The following is a 12,261-nucleotide window of genomic DNA, read 5'->3' as shown; positions in this document are numbered from 1 at the left end:
CACTGTTCTTACCTGTTTGGCAGGGGGTAAACTGAGGCTCAGGAGGTTGGGACTTGCCCCTGAACTGCCAGGCTAGGAGGGGAGTTCCCCGTGTCACCTCGCGAGCTGGTGCTGTCCTGCCTCTAAGGACAGGGAGCTGGGGGGCGAGGCTGCCAGTCTGACTCTGAGCTCCCTAGGAGCCAGAGTGAGGAGGGAAATGGGACTGGCAACTGCTTCATGGTGAGAAAAGAGGCCTTATTTCCTGGTGCCAGGACCTCGTGTGTCTTGACGGCTTGAGTTGATGAGATACCTTTGCTAAGAGGGGGCCCTGCCCCCATTTGTCCCCCTGCCCCCAGCCCCGCGCTGTTGGGTAAACGGGCCCAGAGCTGTGTGGCAGCACAGCTGGCTCTCCGAAGGCCTGGGCTCCTGGAGCGTGTTTGCACACAGTGCACTTGTGCGGGTCTCTGCATCTCTCCACCAGCTGCTGGATGGGCAGCCGGGGGTGGGGAAGGGGCTTGCCCTGGAGCCTGGTCAATCTCAGAGGCTGAGAACCCCACCCAGGCCCCGGGGATTGCTGGCCATGCAGCCTTGGTCAAGCTCCGTGGCTCCAACCCCTGGTTTACCTGGAAACGGCACCAGAGCCTTCCTCCCCCTCAGGCCTGTGATGTGACTCTCGGTGCAGCGAATGGTGACGTTGCAGCCTTTGAACTCGCTGGATCTCTGGGCCTCAGCCTCCCTGGCTATGAAGTGGGTCCAACGGTGATTACCTCCCAGGGGTGTCGAGGTTGGAGACTCAGCTAGTGGGGCGCCAGCCCAGTACAGGGAGGGCTGTGTGTGTACCATAGCCTTTTATTACGGGGCACCTCAAACAGAATGCAAGGCAGACAGGATAGTACGAGTAAGTATATTTTTATCATGAAATATTTTAAACACCCAGAGAATAGTATAATGAACCCCCATGTACAGGCTCTGCCCCCCCCCCCCCCCCCCCCCGTACCACACATCTTTATATTTGCTCCGGGTCTCCCCCTGGCACTGCTGATGTCAGGCTGGGTCATTCCCTGGGGGTATCCTGGGAGCTGTGGGTTGTGGAGCAGCATCCCTGCCGCCACCCACTGGATGCCAGGAGCCCCCTAGTGGTGACGACCACAGATGTCCCCAGACATTGTGCAGTGTCCCATGGGAGCCGGCCACCATGGGTGAGAACCACCTTTAGGTCACTCCCTTCACCAGGACGCCTGGGTGGCCTCTGCTGGGTCTCCTCTGACCCTGCACGGAAACTGCTTGCTGACCCCTGACTTAAGGGATAAACAAAAAAAGATTCATTTAACCTGCATAGTAACACATTGTTGTCTTTTACTTTATTGTGTGCTTTTCTGGATGTTTAAACTCTCTTCTTATTAAACATTAGGCAAGGAACCAGTTTCCTCTGGAGTATTTTATCTGTAAAACAGGACCCTATACCTAAGGGATGCTCACTGAGGTTGTTACGAGTGAAGGAATGAAGGAATGAAGGAATGAGTGAACAGACAGAATATCGTCTGGGAAGTCGCTTACTGGGGAAAATTTTTCATTCCTCACCTGGTTCCATTCACCGTTCCGGGCTGCAAAGTGATAAATGCAAAATCATAAGAGAAAACATATGCAAGAGGAAGGAAATAGCTTGTATTAATCCCCACACATTTTTTGGAGACTTGCCGTCTGTTCTGAAGTTCCAGACCATGGCCCGAGTCCTCCTGCGGTGAGACCCCACTCGCTACGCCACAGCCCCAGCTGGTTGGTGGCTGTGGACTCGGAGCCACCTGGCTGTGACGGGGAATCAGACCTCGGGTGTGGATTCCTCCGGTGGGCCCAGCCAAGCCCTGCTGTGGGCCGGGCGGGGCTTCCCAGCGTCCGTGTCTTCATCCATTCATTTGCTGACTCAGCGAGCACCTGCTGTGCGCTGAGCGCTGCTCTAGGCATCAGCCGTCACCTCCACAGGCCGTCTCCCGCGTGTCCCCAGCCCTGCGTGTCCAGCCACCTCCAGGATGTCCCTCCCGGGCCCCTGTCTCAGTGATAGGGGTCCCAGCCCCACTTCCTCCCATGACGGGGTCTCCTTGTCCTGGCCGTCCCCCTCTGAGATTGCCCCCCGATCCGTCCATCCCCTTCTCTCCATCCTAGCCTCCCCTGCCCCAGCTCATTGGACCTGTAGTTACTGTGCTCCTACTGTGTGGCAGCAGGCGGGCTAGGTCTGGGGAAGAGGCTGTGAACGAGACAGTCCGGTCTCTGCTCTCCCAGGAAGGAGCAAGGCGATCAAGAAGTTAGCTTCAGACAGTGATGTGTATCATGAAATAAACGGGTGCGGTAGAGGGTGCAAGGGGTTGGGGGTGGGAAAGGGCCGGCGTGGTTGGGGAAGGTCTCTAGGACGAGACATTCATGCTGAGACCCGAGCGCGGAGGACAGGAGCCAGCCACGAGGAGGTGTAGGGATAGCGCATCCCAGGCAGAGAGCACAGCAAGTGCAAAGGCCCTGAGGTAGGCACGTGCCTCCTCCGACGTGTGATGAGCAACGCCTGTTACGCCGTGCCTTGGGCTTGGCACGCTGGTGCTCAGTGTCCGCTACTGCCCCTGTGGTCACTCACATTCTTTGGGCAGAATCTGCTCAAAAATATGTTTCTCCAAAGTTCAAAAACACCTGACATCAAAGGTGAAAATTCACCTTTAATCCAGAGGAAAATGATTGTATTAAGGAAACCTTCAACTCTGCTGAAAAGGTGAAAGAATTGGACAGTGGACACTGACTGATTACCGCTTGGGTCCTACAATTAACATTTTGCTGTATTTACTTCGTCCCTCCATCCACCTGCGCATCACTCATCCATCCTTCTCTCCATCTGATCTTACGGATGCATTTCAGAGTTGCAGACATCAGCACACTCCACCTGAAACACTTACGTATGTGTATCACTAACTAGAGTTTGATACTTTTCAACATGTTCTTTGGGATGTTAACTACTCTGATCAGTTATTAACTCTAGACTTCTTAGCCTTCCCTGTCATTAATGCTGGCGGTAAAAGTCTGAGGTAATATAAAAATATGAAAGTTCTTTATTTCTGTCACTGTGTGGTGTTGACCACAGATTCACATCTATTCAGTGTCACACCAGGTGTGACCGTGGAGAAGGAAGGATTAGCAGCTGCCCTGTTAATGTCTTTTAATCAGAGAGGTCGTCTACATTTGACAGATTAAAATTAACCCAAGTGTGAAACCATGGATAGACAGACATATAAGAGCAGATGGTGGGTGCAAAGGGCAGAAACTCCCAGATCCCACTTCTTCCTGACATGTCTGCAATGTGACCTCAGGTGAGTCACTGGTATCTGTCTGGCCACCTTGCTCTGCTCCATTTAATTCAATGATTGGTCAGTTGGTTCTCTTAGATTTTCTAAAATTTTGTCTTTTTTCTTTTCAATACTCATTCCTTTCACTGCATTGGCCAGTGCCCCCACTGGAGTGGTAACCCTCACAGCTGCACTCCTTGTCTTGTGGTTGATATTAATATGTTTACTGTGTTTGCTTTGTAGTTTTTTTTGTTTGTTTTGTTTTTGTTTTGGCCATACTGCTCGGCATGTGTGATCTTAGTTCCCCAACCAGGGATCGAACCCGTGCCCCCTGCAGTGGAAGCGCAGAGTCCTAACCACTAGACTGCCAGGGAATTCCCCTACTTGTTTATTATTTTTTTAAATACATTTATTTATTTTTGGCTGCATTGGGTCTTTATTGCTGCACGTGGGCTTTCTCTAGTTGTGGCGAGCGGGGGCTACTCTTCACTGTGGTGTGCGGGCTTCTCATCGCGGTGGCTTTTCTTGTTGCAGAGCATGGGCTCTAGGCTCATGGGCTTCAGTAGTTGTGGCACGTGGGCTCAGTAGTTGTGGCTCACGGGCTCTAGAGCGCAGGCTCAGTAGTTGTGGTGCACGGGCTTAGTTGCTCCGTGGCATGTGGGATCTTCTCGGACCAGGGCTTGAACCCGTGTCCCCTGCATTGGCAGGTGGATTCTTAACCACTGTGCCACCAGGGAAGCCCGGCAGGCGGATTCTTAACCACTGCACCACCAGGGAAGCCCACCCTACTTTTTTTTTGTTTGTTTGTTTTGTTTTGTTTTTGGTATGCGGGCCTCTCACTGTTGTGGCCTCTCCCGTTGTGGAACACAGGCTCCGGACGCGCAGGCTCAGCGGCCATGGCTCACGGGCCCAGCCACTCGGCGGCATGTGGGATCTTCCCGGACCGGGGCACGAACCCGTGTCCACTGCATCGGCAGGCGGACTCTCAACCACTGCGCCACCAGGGAAGCCCCCTACTTATTTTTAAGTAAAGGTTGTTCCTGCCTCACGACCCACCCCAGCTTTTTTTTTTTTTTTTCCCCCTTTCCTGTAGTTTCTTAATAGTTTTTTGGACATGGCTTATTCTGAGGTGTGATCGTAAGGTTTTTCACCTTTGACTTGGGATAACTTCCTAAATTTCTCCAAACCCATGCATCCCCTTCTGTAAAATGGTGGTAATGAAATGTGGTCATTAAATCAGGTGGTGTCTGGCTCAGGTACTCGCCGGCGTCTTCTGGCCACCGCGGAGGGAACAGACCACGAAGGGCAAGAACGTGGATCCAGGCAAGTGAGGATGTTGGCCTTGTCTATGTAGATCTGCTCGCTTTTCAAGAAACCCAGGTTTATCTCCAAAACATTGTGATTTTGAAAGTTGACTCAACTCACATCAACACTGTACGTCCAGAAAGAAAGCCCAGGTAGGGGGTTTCTGATGGTGTAACCGAGGGATATACTCGCTGAGCACGGGGCTGTGGAGTCAGGGGTGCCTGGGTTCACACCTCTGCCTGTGGCTTTCCCATGGGGACCGTCGCCTCAGGTCCCCATACAGACTGGGGAGGTCAGTACCCATGTCACCCGGTCAGTGTGGCGTTAGGGATGAGTGGCGGGGCGGGGCCGGTGATCTGTGGGACAGGGCCCGCACAGCGGCAGGGCGTGACGCTGGCTGTCACTGCCGTGGTAAACGTCTTGTCCGAGGGCTTTCGACCACAGGGACTAGGGCAGACGGTCTCACCTGGGCGACCCTGTCCCCTGTAGTTGTCATGACTGGGCGGCCCCTGGCGTCCAGTGTGGGGGCAGGGTTGCAGCTCCACATCCCACAGCGTCCAGGACGGCTCCACAGAGAGCGACCCGGCCCTCGTGTCTGCAGTGCTGGGGGGCGGGCTGGGTCAGCGAGTGGGCTTTGGGGGCGCCCGGAGCCCCCCACACTGTCCGCAGAGGGGAGAGGAGAGGCCGAGGCCGGGCTGCACAGAGTGTCACAGCTGACACGACGGTGGGTCCTCCACAAGGTGAGAGCAGGAGGTGGGGGTCCGCGGCAGTGACTTCTGTCTGGTTTGACTGCACTTGTGTGCACGTGGAATCAGGAGCAAAACCTCGGGCCTGATCTTGCGTGTCTTTGCTTCACTTCTCCAGTAGCTGATTCTCACTGTGTTTTATGGATGTCTGGCCCCAGGATGGGTTGGAAATAGAAGGAAAAACTGGTCCTTCTCCACAGGAGGTTGGTGGGGGCGGTGGCCTGGAGGGTTGGCTGCCCTTCCTGAGCTCAGACACCTCCATCTGGTTGCACGACCCTGTGTCAGAGGTGGGGAGACTGAGGCCTGCATACTCTTGCTTTGCAGCATCACTGCTAGAGGGGCAGGGTCTGGAGAAGGCTCTGGTGCCGCACATCACTGGGTGTTGTTTTTGCAACTAAAGGGATTCATTCCTTAAAAACAAATTTTTTTTGAGATAGAGTTCACATACCATAAAATTCACCCTTTTAAAATAAACAATTCAGTTGTCTTTATACTGTTCGCTTTGTTGTGCTACCACCACCAAAATATAATTCCAGAACGTTCCATCCCCCCAGAAAGAAACCAGTCCCCATGAGCAGTCAGTCCCCATCCCCTCCCCCCAGCCCCTGACAATGAGGAACCCACTCTCTGTCTCTGTGGATCTGCCTGTCCTGCACGTTTCCCATCGATGGAATGGAATCACCCACTATGTGTCTTTCTGCGTCTGTCTTCTCTCGCTGACCATCGTGTTCTCAGGGTCCATCCACGTTGCAGCGAATATCAGTGCTTCATGCCTTTTTAAGGATGAGTGATCTGTCGTGTGGCACATTTAATGCTTTTGTGAGCGTGAGGAATGCAATTTAGGCAGAGGAGGTAAAGAGCTCTGTCCTTTATCCCTCTCCCAAAGGAGTCCCTGGAACTGGATCCTTATATTCCTCTCGGAAGTGCTCTCGGTGTGGAGGTGTGGTACCTGCGTCAGTCAGCTACTGCTGTGTAACAGCCACCTCGGAACTGCGTGGCTGCAAACTGCACACGCTTGCCTGCGCTTCTGCCCTCTGGGTTGGGTTCAGCGGGCGGCATGAAGTCTAGGAGGCTCCCGCGCTCACAGGCCTCGGGAGGGGGCTGCCTGCCCCCCCCCGGGGGCCTCCCCCAGGGCCCCAGCAGGGACCCCGAGGGTGGAACCAGAAGCTGCCCACCTTCCTCACGTCACACAGTCCCTTCTGTCGAATTCTGTAGCTCGGGATGAGTCACACGGCTGCTGGCCACAGAGCCGACCGTCCTTATGGGTTACAAGCAGATTTCCCGGTGTGGCTTGTGGGCGGCCCAGCCTGACCGGGGGCCCCGGCTTCCTGCCATGCCCATGAGATGCCCGGCTTCCCCGCGGCCTCCCTGCAGGACTCTGCTTCTGTGGCCAGACCTTTCCAGCTAATACGGGAAGTGAGTGAGTGCTGGCCCTGGCACCGTTTCCTGCTTTCTCGGGCCTTGTGCTTTCTTGTTTGCTGAGTCACGGGGAGCCAGCCCTCTCCTGGGCACCAGGTGGGCAGTGCTCGGGGCACAGCCCCTGCAGTGACCCCACAGGCCTCACGTCCCCTGCCACCCCTTTCTGGAGGGACCGCTCCCCCTCAGCACTCAGAGAGCTCTGCAGGTGCCTGTTGGCAGGTGACAAAGCAGACCTGGTCCCCTGTAGTTGGGGGAAGATGCAACACACAAGCACCAGGTGGTGCCAAGTGGTGGGAAGAGAGAAAGCCGAGAGGTGGGGAGAAGGGCCTCAGAGGGGCAGTTTGGGGCGAGGTGGTCAGGGGACGGCTTTTCTGAGGGGGTGATGTCTGAGCCAGGTCTTGGATGAAGCAAGGGAGCAAACCTTGTAGGGGTCTTGGGAAGGTCATTTCAGGTGGTGGGAACAGCCCGTGCAAAGGCCCTGGGGCAGGACCAGGCCTGGCAGGTTGGAGGAACAGCAAGGAGGCCTGTATGTCTGGAGCAGAGTCAGCGAGGGGGAGAGAGGGAGGGGGGAGGGCAGGGACGGGATGGGGCAGGTTGTGCAGGTCCCTGTGGGCCACAGGGAGGACTTGGGCTTTTACCTCCAGGGAGGTGGGACCCTGGAGGGCTGTGGGCAGAGGAGGGGTGGGGCCTGACTCAGGTGCTCACAGGTGCCCCCTGGTGGCTGCTGTGGGGAGGACAGGCTGGAGGGAGGGTGGGAGCTGGAGACCAGAGGGGAGGGGACTGAGCTGGTCCAGGTGGGAGAGGATGAGGGCTGAGAGGAGCCGGGGACAGTGGTGGACTCTGGGTAGACGTCAAGGTAGAAAAAACCTAGTGGTTTTGCTGAAGGACAGATGTTAAGGCCCCTCCCAGGGTCCTTGGGGAGCTTTCTCTGCCTCATTTTCCACATCAGATGTAGAGAAGCCGTCCTGTGTGTGCTGAGGAGGGGGTGGGTCCCTCGTCAGCGGGCTTCAGAGGTGTCTGCGGGGAGCCCGGCCCGAGGCACAGCTGTGCCCCCAGATTCCCCCAGGTCTCAGCTCTGCAGCGCCTCACGCTCTCCTCCTCCCCCCGTCTATTTTTAAAACTTAATTTCCTTGAAAACAGGGTGGCTCATTCAAAAGATAATTGGTTACATCTTGGGCTGGGAGGAGTTCGACATCTTGGCTGGTCCCTGCCGCCCCTGGCCCGGCTGGTGGAAGCGGGTGCAGGAACCGCATGGCCCCCAGCAACAGGGTCACCTGGTCAGGAGGGCGACCGACAGATGAGGTTCTAAAAGGGAATTGCAGAGAGTGAGTGAGAGCGTGTGGATGGCGGGACCCGGGGAGGCCATGAGGAGGCCCCTCCGAGGGGACTTCGGGGAGAGTGTCTGGGCAGAGGGCGCGGCGCCGTCCCCGGTGTTCCATCCATTGTCTGTCCTCCCCTCGCTCTGTCCCTGCCCTGTGACCTGGGCCAGCGCGGAGCCTGCCTGCTGCCCCTCCTGGCCTCACGCCTGGGGGTATTCCGGGTGGGGTGGGTCTCCCCCTTCAGCAGCCAGGAGAAGCAGGGGGGCCTGGGGGTGAGATCCAGGCACAAAGCGGGGAGACCCTGAGGTCAGTCCCTCAAGTGTCCCCAGGCAGGGCGGACCCGGCTGGGACTTTGCGTCTGATGCTGGTGTTGGCCAGGCCGCTCCCACAGGCCTGAGACTGCGGAGGCCTCGGTGGTGGGCTGGGGCTGGGGGGGAATCGGGACCACCGTGTTGGACCAGCTGGACCCCGGGATGAGGGGCCGGGAGCTGCAGAGCTGCAGGGGTTGGGCTGTGGGCTCAGGTGCCCCAGGTGGGCCGAGGAGGGGCTGCCTGGGCTCAGACGAAGTCTGGAATGTTCTGCGCGGTCCACTGCCGCTTCCTGCCTTGTTCGCTCTTCCTTCCCCCACACCCCAGACACAAAACCACGCATTGTTCTGCTGTTGGACAGCCAACGAAAATATTATGTCGGCTTTCCAGCACCTTCCGCCAGCCCCCCGGGCCTCGGGAGGGGCTGAGCCCAGGTTGGTCCCTGTGGCCAGGGAGCCCGGGCTGGGAGGCCCGCGTGTTGCCGGCGGGCGCGACTGTCGTGACCCACACGCGGCTGGCGTTTCCCGTTCTGGTGGTGGTATGCGCGCCTTCCAGGGCCCGTGGGCTTTGTCCTCTGGGGGTGGGGGGGTCCCTTCTGTGGGCCATGCTGCCACGAAGCGCCCAGCTGGCTGCCCACCTGGCCTCAGTTTCCTGTCTTCTGGGGGTCGCGCACAGAGATGGGCACTCGGGGGAGTCCCTACCCTGTCCAGCCTGGCTGTGCCGCGGCCGTGTCGTCTTGGGTTTATGATCTTTACTGAGAGAGAGTTCACGGCTACCACAGAATTCCCCGCTAAGTGTGCAGCTCAGTGTTTCTTGTCGTGCGGCCGTTACCACTGATTCCAGAACATTCTCATCCTCCCAGAGGAAGCCGAACGCCCGGTCGCTGTCAGTCCCCAGCCTCCAGCCCTGGCCCAAGCCGGGTGGATAGAGTGGGTGTTCTGACCCCTGACCTGGGCCTGCTGCTCCCCGGCTGCCCTTGTTCCCCCCACCCCCCTCCGGGGGCGTCTCTCCTCCCCACCCCTACCTTCCCCGGACGGCCTTGTCTGCTCTTGGGGCTCGAACCCCCTCTACGCCCGGACAGCTGCCTACAGCCCTGTCTCCAGCCTGGGCCTCCCCGAGCTCCTGACTCAGGGTCCAGCTGCCCCTTGACGTCTTCACGCAGGGGGTTCACGGGGCTCTCGCACTCAGCATGGCCACCCTGCACCCAAGCACCCCCCAAACCTGCTCCTGCTGGGTCCCCCATCTTGGTCGAGGCAGCTCTCTCCTGTGAGTCGCTCCAAGATCCTGAGTCATTCCTGACTCCTCACTTTTCTTCACTCCGCCCCCAGTGCGCACAGCCTGTCTATCCTGACTTCAGAGCTAACCAGAATCCTCCCACTTCTCACTCACCCCTCCACATCAGCCACCCTGGTCCACCCCATCATCTCCCACCTGGACCAGCGCGGTCCCCTCCCCACTGGTCCCCGGCTCTGTCCTCACCCTGTCTGTCCTCCCACGGCCACCAGAGGGCACCTGAGTCAGGTCCGGTGTGTTTCCCACCCCCGGTCCTGCAGGACTCCCACCTCCCTGGGGTAAAAGCCCAAGTCCTCCCTTGCTGATCTGACCCCCCACCTGTCACCCCAAGTCATCCTGCTGGCACTCGCTGCACTGTCCAGGCCCTTCTCTGCTCCCGCTGGGCTCTGAGCCCTTGAAGGCGGGGGACGGGACTGTCCTGGTCACCGCTTGCCTCCCCTCTCCAAGCTGACACCTGGTAGATACCGGTGTCTGAGTTTCCTGTTGCAGCTGTGACAGATCACCACAAACTTGATCTAAAACCAGACAGCTTGGTTCTCTGACAGTCCTGGAGGTCAGGAGTCCGCCTCGGGCCTCCCGGGGCTGAATCCAGGCGTGGGCAGGGCTGGTCCTTCCGGAGGCTCCAGGGGAGCATCGGTTCCGCCTTTTCCAGCTTCCAGAGGCGCCGCATCCCTGGCTCGCGGCCCCTCCTGCATCCTCACGGCCAGCAGCGCAGCATCTCCCATCTCTCTCTGCCTCTGACCCTCCCGCCTCCCTCTTATAAGGACCCTGTGATGACACTGGGCCCCCCAGGGAATCCAGGGTCATCCCCGTCTCAGGGGCCTCAACTTAACCCCACCTTTAAAGCCCATTCTGGGATCAGAATGTGGACATCCTTGGGGCGACAGATATCTGCTGATCACACTCACTGAACAGGTAATCCTCAGCAGAAGCCTGCTTTCTGGGTGAGGACACCGAGGTCAGAGGGGTCAGTGGTTGGCCTGAGGCCTCCCCACGTGAGCCTCCTGGGCCCCCCGGACCCCAGCTGGGAGCCGTGTGAGTGGGAGCCAGGCAGCATCCTTGGCTGGCCCGGCTGCCTCGGGATCCGCGCCGTCACTCCAGCCTGGGCCCCAACCACCTACCGCTGCTGCCCCGTCCCTGCGACGACCACCTGCCCTCGCCCAGGGCCCTCCTGGTGGTGGGCTGTGCCGTTTCTCCTCTCCGCCCCCCGTCTGTGCGGCCACGTCGTGGTGGTCGCTCCCGCAGCTTTTCCCGCCTCAGGGCCCCTCGTCCAGCCCGTCTGCATCACGTCCCCAGGCCCGTTGGCCATGTGGGGTCCTCACGGCCTTGCCAGGGGCACAGGGTGTGTGTATGGTGGCGTCCCCATGTCCAGACTGAAGTCTCCCTTCTCCTCCTCAGGTTCGGCCCCGAAGAAGACCACCCCAGTGGAGGTGAGTGTCCCGTGGGCCCCACCCTGGCCTGCCTTCCGAAGGTGGACCGGAAGTGCCCGGCCCAGCCCGCATCCTGCTCTGTGGCCTCGGGCATCTCCCTGGGCCCCAGATGCTGGCCAAGCAAATAAGCAACTGTCGTCAGATGGTGAAAACCTGTCTGTCCCGCCAGCGTCTTGAGTTTCAGGGAGGCGTGGGGCGGGCGGGGAGGGCCCCGAGGATCCTACCCTGGGCTGTCCAGGGAGCGGGGAGGCGGAAGGGACCTGGAGAGGGTGGTGCCATCGCCCGCCAGCCGCGCCTCCAGGATGGCGCCCCAGCAGCCCCACACACCTGTCCAGGTCCCTCCAGTCCTGTCCGCTCGCGTGAGCCCCTGGCGCCCAGTCCCTGGTCAGTTTCCGGTCACTCCCGGAGGCCGCCTGCGAGGGGCGTCTGTGAGCCTTGTTGTCCAAGGAGCCGCGGACAGCGGGTTAGAGGCAGCCCAGGTGCACAGGAGCCCCCGCCCCGCCCGGGTGTCTGCCTTCCCTCCCAGCCAGGCTCCTCTCCCAGGACGCGGCTGGGCACTCAGGTCCTTCTTAGGTGAGCTTTGTCCACCTGCTGGGGTCCCGGAGGGCGTCCAGGCCGCAGGCAGCGGGGAGCCAGAGATGGGTGTGGAGCAGGGCTGGCAACTAACGTTCCCTGAGCGGAACCTGGCCCCTGGCGGTCAGCAGAACAGGCTGGTCTGAGCCCTTCAGGTGGCGGCAGGTGCTTCTTAAATGTCTGTGACTCGTGGAGCCCCGGCCCTGAGCTGGCACCTGTGTCCCTCCAGGCCCCACTGCCCCATCCACCATCCTCCCCCTGTGATGTCACACACGGGGGCCAGCGGCTCTCACACGACTTTGCTGGGATGCCACATGTGTCCCCTGGAGCTGGCAGGAGCCAGCCTGCTCCCAGGCCAGCGGGACTTCTTCCCTCAGGGAGGAGATGCTGTTTGCAGTCATTCCAGCCCAGAGGGTCTCACCTGGCCATGTCTGGGGGCATCTGTGGTTGTCACAACTGGGGGGCTCCTGGCAGCGAGTGGGGGGGCCAGGGATGCTGCTCCACACCCCACAGCGCCCAGGACGCCCCCTTCACAGAGTGACCAGCCCCAAGTCAGCAGTGCCAGGTTG

General features: G+C 59.2%; 1 protein-coding gene across 2 annotated transcripts in view; it reads left to right on the top strand.

Annotated features, from left to right (window-relative positions):
• The window catches only part of PIP5K1C (phosphatidylinositol-4-phosphate 5-kinase type 1 gamma), a 57,403-nt gene that overhangs the window by 17,456 nt on the left and 27,686 nt on the right, over positions 1–12,261 (top strand). For both annotated transcript variants that reach the window (XM_065873124.1, XM_065873126.1), the window contains exon 2: positions 11,088–11,119. In XM_065873124.1, coding sequence (XP_065729196.1) covers positions 11,088–11,119 — 32 coding nt within the window. The remainder of the gene's footprint in view (positions 1–11,087; positions 11,120–12,261) is intronic.

Source organism: Phocoena phocoena, chromosome 3 (genome assembly GCF_963924675.1).
Source record: "Phocoena phocoena chromosome 3, mPhoPho1.1, whole genome shotgun sequence".
NCBI classification, from domain to species: Eukaryota; Metazoa; Chordata; class Mammalia; order Artiodactyla; family Phocoenidae; genus Phocoena; species Phocoena phocoena.
This window is presented reverse-complemented; position numbering and strand designations above follow the sequence as displayed.